The sequence below is a fragment of the Melospiza georgiana genome, chromosome 5 (genome assembly GCF_028018845.1).
Source record: "Melospiza georgiana isolate bMelGeo1 chromosome 5, bMelGeo1.pri, whole genome shotgun sequence".
NCBI lineage: Eukaryota > Metazoa > Chordata > Aves > Passeriformes > Passerellidae > Melospiza > Melospiza georgiana.
In genome coordinates, this window is record NC_080434.1 from 21,387,387 (window position 1) to 21,406,614 (window position 19,228).

A 19,228-nucleotide genomic window follows, 5' to 3' on the forward strand; every position below is an offset into this window, starting at 1 on the left:
GTTCCTGGAAGGAGGTGCCAGATTGATTCCTGAGGGATTGTTCTTGCAGTAAACTCTGATCCAGGCTCCCAGGAGAAACAAAAATCTTCACAGGGAGGGTGAGAGAAGCTTAGGTGGTTTAGGCCTAAGCAAAGGAAACCCTTGAAGGGAAACATTCTCAAAGATTACTTAAAATGGTGGATTTGCAGAAAATCTTATCACCACTAAAAACACACTTAGAGGAAATAGTCACTCTCCTGAGTGGTATTACAGAGCAAACACTGTAAGTTAAACCTCTGAGTTGAGTGTGTCCTGTATTACATGACAAAGAATGACTGAAAACAAGTCAGAGGGTCTTGAAAAACCTAATGGACCTTAAGAAGAGCATATGGTGTTCTGTTACTGGATAAACACCACTTGTCCTTTTGGACAGAGCATCATCAAGAATTATATCTGATCCTTCAGGTATACACAAGCAATAGCCCATGCTTGGGAAGTGAGAAGCTTCCAAATTTGCAGAGTTTGTCCAGTACTTTAACAGTACCAAGTGAAAAAGATAAATTTGGCACTTACTGGAGTCTGAGTTTATACCCCTTTTAAGGACCATGGTCCATAGCACCAGTAATGGAAGGGGAGGTGACTACCCACACTGATTGCAGTTATCCCTAATTTAGGACTGCAAATCCATGTCTCTTTTTGTAGAATAATGCATGTGTTTTATCTCATTAAACCCTGTCACTGTCGTGCCCATAAAATGGCTGTAATAACTCCCTCATAATGAATGCCCTTTGAGCCAGTTTGATGGTATGAGTGCTTGGAACCACACCTGCAGCCACTGCCAGTGAGCTATGGACCAGGTATGTTCTACTATTCCTGCTTCACTGTTGTATAGACTTGTCAGGGCTTAATCCCTGATAAGAAAGCTGTGTAAACTCCAGAAGAGGGGCTTGCTGAGGCACAGCACCTCTACAGAAACCGAGCTGTGCGCCAGGATGTTTGCCCCAAGCAGCGCCGCGGCGCAGCCGCAGCCCCGGGCGCTCCTCTGCCCCTGCCCGCACAGCACGGCCGTGGGCAGGAAGCGTGCCACCACCCCTTCCTCCCACAGGGAGCAGATGCAGCAGCTCGAGGTGCCTGACACAAAAAGAAATAAAGGCTCAGATACACACTGTCTTGAGAAAATAAAATCAGACACGGTGCAGCTGGTTACTGGCTGTTATTTGGTAAGCCTTAGCTGCAGTTTCTGGCCTCTAACCCTGTAGATGTATAGACACGCTTCATGCTTTGTGAGTCATCCTAACAACATTGCTGTTATCACATTATAATGATGTTGGGCTGGTCCTGTGAGATGATATTATTATCCAATATTGAGAGCTAAGTTTCAGATGAAAAAGCAGCTCAATACTCCCCAGTGTTACCCATAACAGTAATTAGTCAGTACTTGCACTTATTAGTCTTGAGGGAAGCTGAAATCATGTTCACATCTGGGGCAGAGCATGTACTTCCACCAAGGCCAGTACAACTTGTATCACTACTTGAGTCTAGTTCTATGAAATTCTTATCTCAGAATTCCTTCTAAACCTAAAGAATGTCCCTTCATCAGTGCTTGCACTTTTGCTAAGCAGAAAACAAAGTGTTTTTATGAATACAAAACTATAAAATGAACACAAATGGCATGATGAGCTAGTATGTTATTTAGATAACACCTCTGACTCTATGAATCTTGTCTGTCAGAACGCTCTGTGGTTTTCCCATGGAAAAAGACTGCTATCCTATGAATTCCCACTAAAATGGAGTGTCTAGGAAGTAAACAGACTTATGGACGCAGGCACTGAACTTTTCTTACACCACAGCTCTTTATCTCAGTGCACGTAGCACGAGGTGAGATTGGCAATGGGATAACTCACGGAACTACAGCCTTCACTGTGCTGCTCTGCTGTTTTTCTTCTCGAGTCACTCCTGCTTGCATTTCTTTTTCCCTGGAAAATGTAAAAGAATTCATAAATCAAAAAAACAGGAGCTGACACAAAGACAGAAGTACTGGATCTAAGGAATGATTGATTTCAGGAATTGGGTTGAGGACTCTTTACTTGGTGGGAAGTAAGAATTTCAGAGTCTGCAACCATACCTCTTTTAAGATATGAACTTCTCAAACTTGACACACTTCTTAATATTAGAGTTGGCCAGTCTTTAGTCAGAAGGAGTCCATTTATATCTGCATCTTAGAGACGGGAAATAGATTTAGTCAGTCAGATGGGACTTTATCTCAATGTCAGCAGCAAATCAAAGCATTGCTGGTGTTATGAAGCACTGTGCTGCTAGAACCAGCTTTGTCATTGAAATACCTCCCATTAGTACTCCTGTGCCTTGGCAGATGAATTATGAACTGATGGAATTTGTATAACTGTCTGTCCCTTCTGCAAGAAAAGGTAATATTGCTCCTGCTTAGTATCGCCTCGGGCTTTTGTGCCAAAACATCACAGCAGAATTCAGTGTTGACTGGTAGCTAACAGTGAATTTAAAGTGCTGGCACAGCCATCCTGCCCAGCTTCCAGGCCTAGGTGCCCAAAGCATGTAAGAAGCAATCCACAAGAGATGGCACAAAGCTGAAGGATGGAGACTTTTTTAAATCCCTGTTTGTTTAGGACAGGAGGCAAAATGTGTTTGCAGAGAGGCTGCTGCAGGTGTAGAAGGCTCTGCTCCAGCAGGCATTCTGAAAGATCAATTACCTACACCAAAGCTGTTCTGCTGCCTTTGCTATCTGCTTGCTTATTACACACAAAGTGAATTAAAAAGAGCAGGGTTCTGTGTTCAATACCCTCTTCAAGTGAGCAATCTAACCCTTACAACCAGACATCCTTAAGCTGATCAGATGATGGGACAACATGAAATGCTTTTGGCTCTAAAAGGACACTTGGCTAACAATACTATGCTCAATTGAGAAAGCAAGTGAGCTCATGTAAATATGATGCTATAAATGATGTAGGTTGCATTTCTTTTTGAGTTATCATGAATTAATGGATTGATAGGTAAAACATGTGATATTGTTACTGAATTTATCATAATAAATGTTACTCTGTAATATTTTGCTCCTGCCTACAAATACAAACACGTGATGCTAGGAGCATGTTATGACAGTGATATTATAAATGTTTGTACAGTTTGTCACCAATATTTGATGCCACTTGTAAAAACAGCACCTTAATATAATACATTATTACCATACCTTACTGTAAGTGGTGATGTGCCTTTATCCACTGGTACAGAACACATACATTACTAATTATTCACCCTTTTCCACCCTCTTCCCATGGATGGGCTTGCAAAGACAGTATTAAAAATAGACACGGGGATAACACTCATGTGATAAACTATACAGTCGTGGTTGAAGTGTATAGCTGTGCTAATTTCTCATTACCAAAAACATCGTTTATTTTCATGGATCCATTTCAGCAGATGCTTTTTCTTCTCATCATCTACCAGATGATAGACAAATGCAATAGACATTAATGCAATACCATGCAATAGACAAATATTTTTCTTTGCTCTCAAAAAAGATTCACAAGGCCCCATAAATGATATGATGTGATCTTGAATTTAGACTGTCTTCGGTTCTATCAGTATCATGTTTTCTGAAGTGTGTTACCTTGTAATCCTGTAGAGATGGGAAATGTATTTTATTATAAAGAAATCTTCCATCTATTGAATCAAAAGTAATACTTGCAGAATAATGCAAACACAGAATCAATTAGGTTGGAAAAGACCTCCAAGACTGAGACCAACTTTCACTAATCCCAACCTTGTGAACCAGACCGTGGCACTAAGTGCCACACTTGTTTGTACTGTTTTACTTAACACCTCCGTGGGCGGTGAATCCGCCACCTCCCTGGGCAGCCCATTCCAATGTTTAACAACCCTTTCTGTGAAGGAATTCCTTCTGATGTCCAGCCTAAACCTTTCCTGGCACAGCTTGAGGCCATTTCCTCTCATCCTGTCACACCTGGCACAACCTGCTTTCTGGGAGCTGTAGAGAGTGATAAGGTCACCCCTGAGCCTCCTCCTCTCCTGCCTCTCCATTAAGAGATGGACTAAGAAACTTTGAAGACTTGATCCATTGAAATGACGACATCCTTCAGCACAGAAAACCTATTAATCATGCTGTTAATGCCAGACTATGTGCACTCTGAATCCCAAAGCATATGAATAAAACCAAGCCCCATAACTTTGTGGGTGTCAGGTTCAATATAAACTCAGGGCATGTTAAAATAGAAACCCTAGCAATCATTGTAAAATGGTTCTTCCTGCGTTCCTGCGCGTGTGGCGCATACGAGATCATGTGGGAGGCGATCCGACGGCGCCCATTGAGAACAACCTGCACGGTGATATCCATTACGGTCTCGCTCCTCCTCATTACCGCAGCCAGCCTCGAACCGGCGCTGCCCTCCTGGCAGCTCTCCCGCTGTGCTGTGGAGCGCTGCTCTCTGCGCCAGGCAGGGCCAGTTCTCGCTGTCTCGGCATTCCCCGGCCTGTGTCACGGCGGGCCGCCGGACGGGAGGGACGGAAGGAGAGAAGCGAGGCCGGAGGGACGGGGGGCCGGAGCCCCTCAGCCTGGTACGCCCGGCCCGGGCGGAGCCTCAGGGCCGCTCCCGCCCCGCCCCCAGCGCCGGCGGCCCTCGCGCGGTCGGATTGGCGGGGAGCGCTGCCAATCACGCAGCGGGGCGGGGCGGGGCTCGCGGCGGCCCCTTGGCGCTGAGGGGGCGCGCGGCTCCGGCCTCTGCCCGGGCCGATCCTGCCCCGGCGGCGCCTTTGCCGGCGGCCGCCCCGCTCCTTGTCGCTCTGTCCTGCCTCCCGCCGCGAGCAGCCGGGGCCTCCTCCATGCGGGAGAAGAGGAGGAGGAGGAGGAGGTGGGAGCTGCTCGCCGGCCATCCCCGGCGCCCGGCAAGTCGGAGCCGACCCGCCGCCGCGCCGCTCCTGCCGCATCTCCCCGCGGCGCGGAGCCGGCCCTGAGCTCTGCTCGCCGCGCCGGCCCCGGACCCCTCCTCATAGTCTTGCCCCCACCCTCCTCCTAGTCTTCCCAGACCCCTCCTCCTAGTCTTTCTCCTTTTTGTTTGTTGTTGTTTTTTTTTTTTTTTTTCCTTTTTAATTCTCCCCCTCCCCCTCTGGTTCTCACCCTGGCTGCGAGCAAAGCGTCTTCATGAGCGCAGAGGATGTCCGGAAAGCACTACAAGGGGCCTGAAGTCAGTTGTTGCATCAAATATTTCATCTTCGGCTTCAATGTCATTTTCTGGGTAAGTGGGGCCGGTTTCGTGTCTTCCTCTCCTTCCTCCTCCTCCCCGGCTGCCGCCGCTGCGAGCTGGGCACGGCCAGGAGCGGCAGGGACGAGTGACAGCCCGGCCTGAGGCCGCGGGGGCGTTTTAGATGGGGCACGGCTGCGGGGCCAGGGCTGCCGCCGCCTCCGACCCGACCGCCCCTGTCAGCCCTTCCCCGGGCAAGTTGTGGTGCTGCATTCCTCCACCTCCCCAGGGTGCCGGTTCTCTTCCCTTCCGGCCCTCCTAATTGCTTTTGTTGTTAGTACGAAGCGGATTTCGTGCCTTCTTCCCACCTCGCCGTCTTTTCCTTTTTTCGTGTTCCCCCCTTCCTTCCCCCACCTCTGCTTTGTGGTGGGAGAGGAAGGGAGCAACCAGGCACCCAGGCCTGGAGAACGAATTGATCTGCATGCTTTCACGCTGCCATCCCTGTTCGATGCAAATAATAGAAAGAACCACAGCTCAGGTTTTCTGCACAGTGCTGTTTAATGATTTCTCAATGATGAAGTTGTGTATGGCACAGGTTTATTATGATTAGTCGTTACCACATAGTAGTAGCAGCAATAATAGGATGGAGGAGGGGGGAAAGGATATTTCCACCCATACCTAAAGTGCAAGCCCCTAGGAGGCCTGTTTGGGCATTTGTTGGGATTCCTGGCTGTGCTGCTTGATCTGCCTGCACAGCATCTTGTTGCACCATTGCCCACCGGCTGTGGAGTAGGCAGAACTGTACAGTGAAATGTAACCTGCCTGTATCAGTACTTCTAGCATCTTCTCAGTGTGTTGGATTTGAAAGAGAAGCAGCTGTTTTTGGATGTTCATGCCAAATTTAATAACTAGGGGGGAAGGTGGGGTGAGGTGAGCATTCTCATACACGTATGAGTGGTGAGGTCTTCTCACTGCATAGAATGTTAAAGTCAGGTGAAGGCTCTTGCATGTACAATTCCCCTTTTTATATGAGGTGTTCCACAGAGCAATGAGAAACATGCACAAACCCAGCCTGACAGATTCACAGAATATACTGAGTTGGAAGGGCCCATCAGGATCATCGAGTCCAGTTCTGGATCAAACCTAGATATGCTTTTGGATGTGTTTTTGAGGGCCTTTGGAAGCAGGTTGAATACATATTTGGTATAGTGGCTTGTTTGGACTAGAGAGGAGAATTGGGGAAAAAAGCCCTGACACCACTTTGAAGGTTATGGATGAAGGTAGGGAAGAACAGAGGACAGAAACCTTTTGGGCAGTTCTGGGCTTCTGTTTGTCCCTTTGGGGAAAGCAGAGCTCAGTGGTTACATGGATAGCAGGTGTCCGTAGCTGACCTCAGGTCTGTGTCCCTGGGAAATAAACATATCTGAAGAAGATGTTTTGAAAGGATGGGAGTTTTGATGAAGTCCACTTTCATGCTGTATTACTTCTCTTAAACAAGAGGGTTTGCAGCCAGAGTGAAGCTGGCTGTGGCTGTATGGCAGTGTTTACTTGGCCCCAGACCGACCCCGGCAGATGAACGGTAGCGAGCTTTGTGGTATTTTTACCCTGCAGAGCTGATGTGGTTGTACTCTTGGCTCAGGTTTCGGTGGTTGAGTTTGCCATGGTTCTTTGCCCTTGTCTGTTTCTTTGTTTTGGTTTTGCTCGGCATATGTTGCTGTGAGCACAGATATTTTTCAGCAGGGAGCAAGTAATGTGAGGAACACTTGTGTGCTGTGTCCTTGGATTGAGAGAGGGAGATTATGGTGGAATATATAGAAGCATGTTAACTTGCTCTTTCAGACACTGTCAGTGTCTCAGAAGCTGTAAATCCTGTAATTTCCTTCATTGTATTCTCTGAAGGTGGATGTTTGGATGGTGCAAGTGGGGAAGTGGTTATGTTTGAGGCTTTCTGTAACCAGTGATTTCCTTACTCCTGTGTTCCTGAGGCCGATGCAGTGTAGCTTCTGCATGATGGCAAGTGTGCCTGTGTTGTGTACTGAATGGGCCAAAGGCTGGAATACTGCTGGAATGCTGATCTGAGAGCCTGAAAAAATAGAATTGTGTATCACCCACTCTGCCAGTTGCTTGATGGGAGACCCTTGCTTGCAGATTTCCTCTTCTGCAAAACGCTAATTGTCTCATTTGTGTTCCTGGCAAAACTTCTTGAAATTCATGAAGACCAAGCACTTTGAGAGTTTAGTCATTTCTTTAGAATATTGTAATCTCTTTATGAGAAAGCCTGCATTTATTACAACATCTCTTGTGACTTGGAGTGAAAGCATAGGCAGATATTCTTGTTGAATACATGTTAATATTATTTTTACTGAAGTAATAGCAAACTCCTCAATGACTGGGCCAGAAAAGCTGTAAATGAAAATTGCAAATTCAGTTGGCTGTTTACAGAAAGTGCTAATCAAAAATAGCCACTAATGTAGCCATTGTAAATAGACTGAAATGGTGAAGAGATCATCATCCTAACCCCTGACACTTTCCAGGGTCTTGCAAACAGGGAGCACACCTTGTTAGGCCTTCTATCTGAGCGTTAATATATAGTGGTTTTAACACAACCTTTAAAAATGTTAATGTAAACAAAGAAAATACCTTTGTTCTGCATCATAAAAACAATGGACTAAAAATAAAGAGAAGTGAGTTGGAAGAGTAATGATTTTGACAAGAAAATTGTCAGTGCTTTGAATAGCAGAATATTATAGATCTGCTGAAATTATGCAGGGAATGATTGTACTTGCTACTTAAACTGAAGTTATTACAAAGATCTGAGGCTTTAAATACCACAGAATAGGGGCAAAATAAATGGCCGGACCCTTTTGTCTCTTTTCTTTTGTGTTGGTCAGGTATTTAATGCCTTAAAAACCACATCAGAATTACGAGGATAATGAATATGGAAAAATTGCACTCCAGTGCTGTGTGTAGTTGTGACTAAAGTGACAGGAGGTGGTTCTCAGGCTCGCACCAGCCCAGGTGACATAGTCTTGCCTAAATGTGTGTTTCATACTGTCGTAGAAGACAATATTATCTGCTGAGTCCATGCATAATTAACGTTCTAGATATATTTGCAGGCTTAATTTCTTGTGGCAATTCAGTGTTAAAGTTGGTAAATACTCTGGCTATGTTTGTTCAGAGGAGTTTATTTTATGAGACTGCTGTGCTGGTGAGGAAAAGGAAAGCTCACTGGGCAGTCACCGCAGTAATATTTAGGGACAGAGAGCTACCAGGCACAGCTGCACCCACATCTGAAGCTGGAAGGCGGTGCAGTGTTTCCTTTGCCGTGCTGCCGGTGGAGCACACGCACACATATACACATGCACACACATACACATGTGCACACACGCACACACACATATACACACACACACATACACACGCACGCGCATACGCATGTGCACACACGCACGCACATACACATGTGCACACATACACATGTGCACACATGCACACACACGCACACACACACGCACACACACGCACACACATACACGCACGCACATACACACACGCACACATATACACACACACGCACACACGCGCACACATATACACACGCACACACACACACACACATATACACACGCACACATATACGCACACACACACTCGCGTGCACACACACTCGCGTGCACACACACACACGCACACACACACACACACACACACACACACACACACGTGTGTGCTCTGGCTCCACTGCCGTGCTAAAGCACCACGTGCTCCGTGTGCCACCTTTCCTGGCCGGCAGCTGCTTCCTCAGGAGCCTTTCTGCTCTTGCCTCGGTAGAGCATAAAGCTGGAGTATGAGGTGACAGAAACCTTTCCTGTCCTCAAAGCAGGCAAACAAACAATGCCTCCTTCCCCCTTCGGCTTCCACGCAGAATGATAACAAAGGTACGGTGCAAAAGGTCAAAGTAGGCCACCCTGCTTCACAAAAGGCAAGAAGTAGCTCCCTCTCTTTTCCCCTTACTTTGGGCAGACAGTTTTAGGCCGACTTTTAGTTCCAAGAGATGTTTTTAGGTGTTCTCTCTGCTTTTTTATGCTTGATGGAAACCATGGGATGTGTACTATTGTTAAGGTCTAACTTTCAATCCACACTTGATTCCACTCACCCTAGTTGAATTGAAAGATGTATAAAAAGCACTGACACCTGAGAAACTTTAGCTGGTGATTCACTCAAGTTTGAGCTATGCTGCAATTATGATGCATCAGCATATTGCGAATCATAACTTGTGTTTTAATTTGCTTGGCATCTGCTGTATTTGATGGCAACCATATGGGAATCTAGATAGTCTTCTGAATCACAGAAAGGTAGCAGAAAGAAAATAAGGTTATGTAAGTGTGTTAAAGGAAAAATATTGGACAAGTGCACTGACCTTTAAAGGACAACCGATAGATTGCTTATTAAATTCTGTACATTGTTGGTAGTTTGTTTTTCAAAGGGAGAGAGGATAATTCTCTGATGTCAGCTGGTTTTCAGATATGCACAAGGAAGTTTTGATTTTATAATTTTTCCCTTGCCACAGTGTTTAAAAAAAACTCCAAACAAATCAATGTGAAGCTTGTTCCATGCAATTTTGAAATGCATTCTGTAGCATTTGATCTTTAAAAATTTGCATTGGGAAGATGTCCTTGCAGTGGAAGTGGAAGCATTGTGTTCATTTCCCTCCCCTCCCCCTTTTACGATCAAATGACTTTTTTATGTTACTTTTCTTCATAGCACAGATGAAGCATAGCTAAGCATTCCACCAGTGGTCTTGCCAGAAACAGAATAATTCTTGTTTTGGGCAAATATTCCACTGGTTTGTAACAGTGAAAGGCGGGGGTGTATATATTGATGAAATAGATGCATTATTGTGAGGTTGGCGTTCTTGAATTCCTCAGTGTCTCTTTCAGCAGATGCAGCCTCAGTCTTTCAAATGCATATAAAAATTTAGTAACTGCTGGCTTTGGGGGACTTGCTTCAGATCTGTAGAGATCATTCGTAGAATAAAAATTTTCCTTGCCTTGTGTTCCCTCACAACTTTGTGGTAGGCTGTATCATTGGTAATATAAAAACAAATAGCTGAGGAACTTGGGAGAAACTATGCCTTTCTCTTAAATACTTGTTTTACCAGAATTGGGTGTTTATAAATGTGCTACTGTTTTAAGTTATTTGATGTTTTTAGTTTCTAAAAGATTGAAGAAGCATAACTAGAACTAGGGAAAACCCATTGTGATTAATTGTGTAACTTCTCCTGTTTGATGTCAATGAGCTTCAAGCGAATATTATTAAAACTATCACGTGCAGCTTATATACTTTCCTTCTGTGTAAAAGATGAATTTGGTAAATATATTTGCCAGTCTTTCACCTTGATTGAATTGTCACAGTACATTTTTTCTGGTGGCACATCTATCTCAAAGTATGAAGAGTCAATTTTGAATTTTCAGTGTGTCAGTCAGAGAAGAGCTGATCCATGTGAATGGCACCCAGAGCACACCCACAGAATACTTGTGCCAGTGAAACATCTTATGGATATTTGTGTGTGTGAAAAGAAGCTAGCACTGGTCCTAATCCCATCGCCCTTGTTGCATGTGGATGATATTTCCATAATAAAGACAATAAATTAATGTTCTGCAACACTGAATTTGAAGGTGGATGTGCTACCTTGATTCTAATGAGGCAGCCTTTGCACTGTGAACTTTTTGGTGTATGTATTAGGTATGTACATATTCAGCTGCAGTGTAAGATTCAATAGGTGTGTAGGGAAGGCATGAGCTGTTCTAGGGAAGAAAGGCTTTCTTTTTCCAGATGGGAACCCAGAAGGCATGTTCTTGTACACAAACAAAAAAGTAACATATAAGGTGCAGTTGATGTAGGATAATTTTCAGATTGAAAATGTTGGGAGAGAATGTTTTTGGGAGGGGGTTGGTGGAGTTCAGGAGTTTTTTTGTTTGGTTTTTTTTTTTTTTTTTGGCTGTTGTTTTTGTGTGGAAAGTAGTAAGAAGAAAAATGTAAGGAACTTTTCTGTCTTCTGCAGTGGACAGGAGTTTGAAAGTATGTATGTAATCTGTTACTTAAGAATGCTTTCTTAAACCTAATTCTATAGATTACAATAATCCTGATGTACTTCTTAGTGAAGTTTAATTTGCTCTTTATTCCTCAGACTCTCTAAGATGCAAGTTAATGATTTGTAGATGATGAGAAACTTGAGCTTACAGTTAGTGAAATATCATTTCCTTTTCTTTTGAGTCCCATTCCAGAAATAGACATTTTGAAGTCTATGATGAAAAAGAAATATAACCTGGTTTTGGCACCAGGGCTGCTACAAGTTATAAATTTGGAGCAAGAAGCTGATGTGTTGTTAAGTGCTCAGGCTGAATACTTCAACAGTTCATATTCCATTAACCAAAAGCAGTAACCTGTGAAGATTTGCTATGGGTGTTTAGAATATAATGTTTTGCTTTCAGTTAAAACTGGAGGTGAGAAAAAATATTTTGACCAAAAAAAAATCACTTGACCTAATTCTACCAGTTAGGAAATTCTGGTCTTTACCTATAGTTCTGTAGGGGAGCCTTGTTTTGCCCAAAATATTCAACTTGCTTGTCAAATGCATGGCTGGTAGCCTGTCAGCAGGACTGTAATAGTTTTATTGATGTAGACAGGAGAGCAAGGAGCTGAACAGCTCATGAAGTAACCCAGCTCTGTTGAAGATGACCCAGAAGTCACTGTCAGCGTTAGCCATAAAAGTATCTTCCAATATGGTACTGTTCTAAACTTTTTCATATCTGACTTTTCCAGTTGCTTGAATTTCATAGGGACTTTGTACTCATGTGCAATTTGTCTGTTTCTGATTAAAAATAAGAAAATATTGTTACAATGCAGTAAAGAATTAAAACAAAAAAAACTTATCCAATTTTTAATGAATGTACTGAATTGTACTTCATGACAGTTTTAAGGTGCAAAATCCAGCAATGCATTAGGCCTTAAATCAGTCAAGAATGAGCAGTTTCTGTTTTGTTGTACTGTCACATGAATTTGGAAAACATCCTATTTTTTTTTTTGATTATGCTGCTGCTCCTGCCTCAAAATATCCTGTCTTGTGATGCAGGGCTCCAAAGAACACTTGCTGGGTGAGACTCCTGAAAGGGTTTACAGTTTTTCACATACTTTGAGTTAGATGCACAGGAGAAATACTGACAAGATGTTGTCAAGAGGTCAGAACAACAAAAAACTTCATTGGCAACTTCAGAGAAACCAGAGAGCTTTGGCAAAATTTTAGAGCAGCATTCACTCAACATCAGACACTTCACAAAGCATTGACTTAGCCCATTCAACTTAGCAACCCCAAGCCCATCTGATTTTAGGTTGCTCAAAACTCTGAGAAGAGAGAGTTAGAAGAAGGAAGAGGAAGAGAGAAAGAAAAGATATAGAAAAGGACAAGTGTGGTTACCTTTCCTAGTTCCAGCTGTGTTCAGCTGAGAGAAATTCCAAGAGGGGAGAGGGTCAAGACCTGTGCTTGCCTCATGCTTCAGTTTAGTACCCTTTGGCTTTCCTGGGCCCTTCTCCCGGGCTGGACTTGAGGTCATCTGTCCCCCCTGGGGCTGGGGTGTGGAGCCCTGCCTGTGGTGTGGCAGGCAGTGGTGACCACTGTGTGCCTGGGGTGCAGGCCCAGAGGGGCATGTGTGTGTGCAGAGCAGGGCATCATCTCTCCAGAGCAAAGCCTGACCTGCCTGCTCTCCTACACATGCACCCAAAATACTTTGAGGCTGCAGTCCTTCCGGTCTCTCACATGTGGTTCTCTGTGAATACAGATTTTCCCTGATTTCAGCAGTATTTTGTGCAGGTGTAAGGGGTGGTGTGGGTGGATGTCACTGTTGGCACAGGGCTCGGTGTGGCTGCTTCTGTAACATACACAGAGATCTAGAGCAGTTCAGCCTTCTCCGTGTGCTGGCATTTAAAAATGTCACTGGCACACTGAGCCTTGCAGTCAGGGGTGCTGGATTTGGTATCAAACTCTGACTCACTGTGATCTCATATAACCTCCAGATGGCCTGACTTGCAGAGATGCTAAAAACAGTCAGATCCCACTTCTATGGCTTTATAAACTAAATGAGGCTGTAGCAGTATTTATCTTAATACACATCAGTCTCTACATCAGATTCTTCAGCTAATGTTTCAGCTTTCCAGTCACTTTCCTCTGGACAGCATTTAGAATAAGTATTTCATCACACACACAGGATCTTATGAATGAACTGTCAATTTTCCACAGAACTGGGAAAAATCAATATGCCTCTTCAAGGCCTTGAAAATCCCTCTGCTCCTAGTGAAGACTCTGTTGCATCAAGTCGTATTGAAAACCATTTCAAGCAATGTTCCTGATGTGTGGTGACAGAAGAACTTTTTTCCTTTTGCAGCAAAGCAAGGAAATATTATGAAAACACTTTATGTACCTATTCTGTACCTGTTGCCTCCTGGTTTTCCCTACAGCAAAACTTCTTACATGGAAAAACAACCAAAGAATTATAGGAACTTTTGCTTAAATGGCTTCTCTTTCTCCTCCTCAATAAGCAAGTAACATTATTTCTAAAAGTGTTTAGTTCTTCTTTGTGGTATTGAATTAAAAAAAAAACCATTAAAAGAAGACTAGGTATCTTTAGATATGTACAATATTTTTGGTTCATAGAGGCTTCTGTTTTGCTCACTTGATCAACATGATATTGATGAGTTATAACCTGAGTATGTCTGCTGTCATTACTCTGGTAGGCTGTTCTTAGAGGGCACTGAGTATGAAGTAAGTGGTACTGCAAGGATGCTGGCAGGAACTCGGCCTGTGGGGTGTTTCCTGGTGTTTGTGGATTACACTTGATGAGAGTCCAGCCTAGTTTTTGTTGATTTAGGGGCTAATCTTACATGACATGGAGCATTAGTTTGTGTCAGGATTTTCTCTGTGTCGAGAGGCAGGTTCTCTCAGTTGAGCTCTGGTGCCCCAAGCAAGGGAGCAGCCGCACTGTGTGTGGGATGTCACCCCAAGCAGATCCACCTGGTGCCTGTCATTTTGTCCAGGCCTGCACCACAGGTTGTCCCTGTTGGATACCTTTGCTTTGCTTTCCCATGTAGGGCGCATACTTACCCTTGTGAGGCTGGGTCTGTGTGCTTCTCTCTCACTGAACTGCATCTCTTCTGCTACCTTCTGTTTTCCAGTCTGCTGTGATTTAAAAAGCTTGAAGGGAGTTCCCTCCATGTGCTGTAAATGGGTTTCATATAGGAGCGGACACACTGAGGAAAAGGGTTCCCAGATACTGGCAAGGCTTTTGTTGCATTGTGCTGGGCTTCAATTAACTGTGTCACCTTGTGGAAGATGTCTCTGCAGTGCCATGTGATTGGAGTGCTTCACACTGGGGCACAGAATTTGGAAATGGTGACATTTCAAAGCAGTGGGTCCTCACAGGTAACGAGAAGGGTTGCCAAGTAACCCCGGGCACCTCTCAGCTCAGAGAAGTGTTGTACTGTGCGCAGAGCAAGAGTTTCAGATTTTTTCATTTTAATTTTTGACATTTAAAATATAAAACCAGACAGATTCCCTGTTACATGTAAAATACAGCATTTTGTAGAAATTGTCTTCCTGACTGCCAGTTCACATGGGTATATGTCTAAAGGAATATGTGTGAATTCAGTCAGTCCAACGTTAATTAAATCTATAATTAAAATAATTAAAAAAGAAGAGGTAAGACTTGTAAAATTAAAATTCCTATTTTCCAAGAAATTAGCCAATTAATTTCTTGATGAAAATTCATCCATCTGGCTTGTGAAGACTATAAAAAAATACAAATATAAAATGTGTAGGATTGCAATTAAAAATAACGAAGGTCCAGTTTTTAATGAATATTGCTTGATGTCACAAGCATTCTCTTGTTTCTTTTTCATTCTGTGGCCATTAAGGGGGCATGTGAACTGCTGCCTAGCTCAATTTCTTTTTCCATCTCTGAATGCCTAGGAGGACGGGCACCTTTCAGGATTGTTTCCATGTGGGGCCTTGCAAATTGTGGTATCAAAATGAGAGCAGGAGGCGGCCGGCAGCTGAGGCTGGCACACGGCTGCGGAGCCGAATGTGTCACTGCAGCTTCAGTGGACTGGCAGCAGCCAGTTACCAGATCTGGCTGAGAACTTTCCCTTCTGGGTCAGTTTCTATTGATTTGCTGTTTGGCTCCAAGAATGAAGTGTGGGAGGATGGTAGGACCGGCTTCTCCTTTCCCTGCGTGGACCAACACAAAGTGATTGTACAAGCATGGCCTGTTTCACCTCTGCGTAAAGTGGTTTGGAGTCTGGAGTGCACAGAGACGTAAGACATGGTGCTGGGGCAAGAGTTACTCACTCCAGTGAGCACTGTCATGTAGGTGCTGCCCCTCTGGTGCTCTTTGATCTTCACTGGTTTTGGGAGAGTTGTAGTGGTTATCTGTTTATTCCTGCTTGCTCAGTGATGTTAGAAAAACAAGAAGCAGCGATTGTCTTCCAAGGTTATTGTAATGTGAACTTCATTTGAACTTAAGTGAACAGTTGCATCATTTACCTCTCTGATTTCTTTTCCTCCCCATAAATGTTATTCCAAACAATGTGCCACTCCCTCTAATAGTGCTAAACCTTCGTTGGAGTGGCCTGCTAGATGGGAAATGACCTCTCTGAGATAGTTTGTCATGATTATCCATGCCCAAGTAGCGTTCCTTTCTGGTGACTTGTTACATACAAAACGTTTGTATGCATTTAGTGCATTTATTTTACATATATATATATAACACTATGCATGCATATATATACACACACTCATATAAATACATAATAAATACATACACAAAATAACACAGTACTTAAAAAAAGAATTCTGAAATTCTGATTTGCTAGAGCAGAAGTTTATTAATTTATGTACCTAAAAGCAGGACTTGGGGAGGCTGGAAATCCATCTAACTGCTGTTGCATGCAGAGAAGGACTTTTGCTTCCTCTGACTGTGTTCTACTGCTCTGCTCCTGCTGGGAGCTCTGGCGTGGTCACAAGGAGTGTTCCCACCTCAGCTCTGTGGGGCTGGGTGTGGTTTGAAAACATTGCTTTCTTTTTGTATTCTTTGTTTTGAAGATAGGCAGAACCACTGCCTGGGTAGTCTGAAGGTTTGTGCTGATATTTGAATCAATGTTTTATTCTGCAGAAACTTTTTTTATGCAGATAAGTGTGTGTTTGACTTAGGAATGTGAGGCAATTACATTTTTACATGGTTTATATCCTTGTTGGCTTCTGCTTTCCTACATTTTTCCTAAACCACTCTCATACCTGTGGGAGAGGAAGCAGCTCCCGAGCAGATGCAGCTAATAACTTTGCATGTTAAAGAAAATCAGTTCAAATCCTGATGAGACTGACACCCAAGGGTTTGTGCCACTGTGGCAGGTGAATGAGTTGTGACTCCCATTTGGCCATTTTAGTTGCTTTGAATACTCTTCTCTGCCCCATAGATTCATGGTCCTATCAGCTGTCCTGCAGTGGGGCTGACCTCTGACAGAGGGAAAAGGGCAGCTGTGAGGTGCAGTAGCTTTTATTCTTCAACTTTCCCATCCCAGAAATAGGGTTCTGTGTAGGATTTCTAGTGAGCTCTCTATCATGTGGTATTTCATATATTGTTTTGGATGTCATGCCTTTTAAATGACAGTGATGAAGTTCTCCACTTACTTGTGGTTTTCATGTCAATAGCAGCTCACTACTGCCTAGAGAATTTACCATGCTGCTTGTAAATATCCTATTTTTGTTGATTTTGCCCTCCTTTCAGTTTGTGCTCTACTCCACCTTGCAGAGGCTGTTCTCTCTGTTCCATTTTCTGAGGAAGCCCTTTCTCTGGCTCTCTGTGTATCTCTGTATGTTCTTACACCTGGAGTAGGGAGCTCACAGGAGCCTCTGTCATTGTCATGCTGCGAGAGGAGAGGTAGTTTGTGGACTCTTTTACTGGAGTCCAGTCACATGACTGCAGGAAAGGGGGAAGAAGTAAAACCCAACACTGGCTGGTGTTTGTACTGTTTTATAAGGTTCTTGTTCCTATTTGACCTCTCTTCCATAAACATGTGCGCCCCTTTCAGGGTAATGTGCAAGCATCTCCTTGTGAAACAACAAGCCTCGTGTTGGTGCAAGACCTCCCAAACAATGCCTGTGGGAGATAATCCTTCTTTAGTTACTGTGTCAAACTCTGAGTCTCGTGAATATCAGAGCTGTGCACACAGTTCTGCCTCTGATGTGAAGAATTTCACATTTCGTAACAATTCATAAAAAATTGCTGCAGGACTGAGTCACGTAGAATCAAGCAAGATAGAATGGATGAGGCTCTTTTAGAGATTGGCATGATCATAGAGATTTGAGGGATGTGCTGTGTCTCCTGTGTGCACCACATGGAAGGCCTGGTGCTGGTGAAGCACAGGGTCTCAATGATGTTTTGAGGATGAAGTACAGGACTGAAATTTAAATAGGCTGGTCATTGTAGCTGCTGTATGAGTTAGAAACATACTATAAAGTCCTGAGCACTTTATGCTGAGCTGGTGGGACTCCTTTTTTGTATCTTTGGTGATGTATCTGAACTCCAGTGAGTATTGCTATTTAAATCTTTGTAGTGTACTAGGATCAGATTTTCATTTGTGCTAAAAGGCTGCCTTGTTCCTATCTGCAACAGTAATGTGTCCTTAAAGTGACTGCAGATGATATTTGTGGGGCAGGGTAGAATACTTTTGGTGTAGCTGTGTTGTCAAAATTGTTCAAGTGACTCCTGGCTTGAGGAGTTTGAAGGACTTTATAAGATGGAAGGATGGACTTTGCATTGTGGGATGTGATTGGACTTATGTATTAAATGATAGTGAGAAGAGAAACATGTAATTTTTCCCAGAGCAAGGAGGAATGGAATATCTATATGTGTTCATAAAGCAGAAGGTGTTTAAGAATGTAAGCTTATAAAAGTTAAAGGATAGTAATTTTTTGTCTGAAAAAAGACCTGCCTTTGTGTGTTTTTTTTCCATCTCCATCTTTCTTTCTGGGAAGATACTCTTCTGCAGTTATTGTTATCAAAGGGCCACTCCTGGCATTGTTTCACTTGGTTTTGTTAGTAGAACTTTAGTTCAAAAACTTTCTACCTTGGAAAAAAGCAAACGCAAAAGCAAACCAAAACAAACATCCATAAAGTTGTTTCAGAATTCACAGAAAACAAACTGTGGATCAATTATTCAGTGCCTTCCCTCTCCCTCGCCCACTTCCTGATGTGTTATTAATTTTGCATGAGCCCCTGCTTAGCCCTTCATGCATTAGAGTGTAGAGCACAAAGCTTTCAGCGCTGTAAATGGCTGGGCACTTACTACGGCTCTGCATAAGAGCAGATCCTGTTGACTTCAGTGGGAATCACTTGTTGGCAGCTGCATAATTGCTTTTCAAACAATGTAGGTTTTTAAAAAAAAAAAGCAAACAAAAAAAGGGAGGATGTGTGAGAAAGCCCAAAGAGGTTCCCCAAACAAAACACTGAAAAGTCATTCAAAGGAGCTGGAGCAATTACTTCAGTTGCCTAAGTAGTTAAGACCTGGCAAAAAGGGTGACAGAGTGATCTAACCAAAAAGTCTGGCAGAGAACAGCCGAGCGTACAGGGAGTATTCCTGCTCATTTGTGTTTCAGAGTAAGGGTTTTCCTGGCCATCCATTACCTGGTAACTCCCCTGCAGCAACAGGAGCTCTGTGAGACTCTAATCCTTGGAGCAGTGAGAGAACTCAGCTGATGAAGGACGCAGAGTTCATCCTCAGCGCGCAGTTGTGACTGCGTTCTCTCTAATTGCACTGTGGTGGTGTGCTTGTATGAAATAGCTTTACATGTGCTGAAATATGTGCAGAAAACACAGCCTTGCTACCAGTCTGGGCAGCAAGTTGGTCACTACTGTCATTTTTTTAAAGCAGTGATTCCTAGCACTTCACTGAGTACTGAGTCCTGCTTT

The 19,228-nt window shown here is 43.6% G+C and overlaps 1 protein-coding gene and 1 long non-coding RNA gene across 2 annotated transcripts in view; one reads left to right on the forward strand and one right to left on the reverse strand.

Moving 5' to 3' along the window:
* LOC131084006 (uncharacterized) overlaps window positions 1-5,218 on the reverse strand; it is a 31,603-nt gene extending 26,385 nt beyond the window's left edge. The window contains exons 1-2 of the long non-coding RNA XR_009114502.1: window positions 5,147-5,218; window positions 1,884-1,955 (exon numbers count right to left, since the gene is read on the reverse strand). This is a non-coding gene — a long non-coding RNA (uncharacterized LOC131084006). The remainder of the gene's footprint in view (window positions 1-1,883; window positions 1,956-5,146) is intronic.
* Window positions 4,725-19,228, forward strand: part of TSPAN5 (tetraspanin 5) — an 82,901-nt gene continuing 68,397 nt past the window's right edge. Inside the window, exon 1 of the mRNA XM_058025078.1 lies at window positions 4,725-5,264. Coding sequence (XP_057881061.1) covers window positions 5,184-5,264 — 81 coding nt within the window. The 5' untranslated portion in view covers window positions 4,725-5,183. The remainder of the gene's footprint in view (window positions 5,265-19,228) is intronic.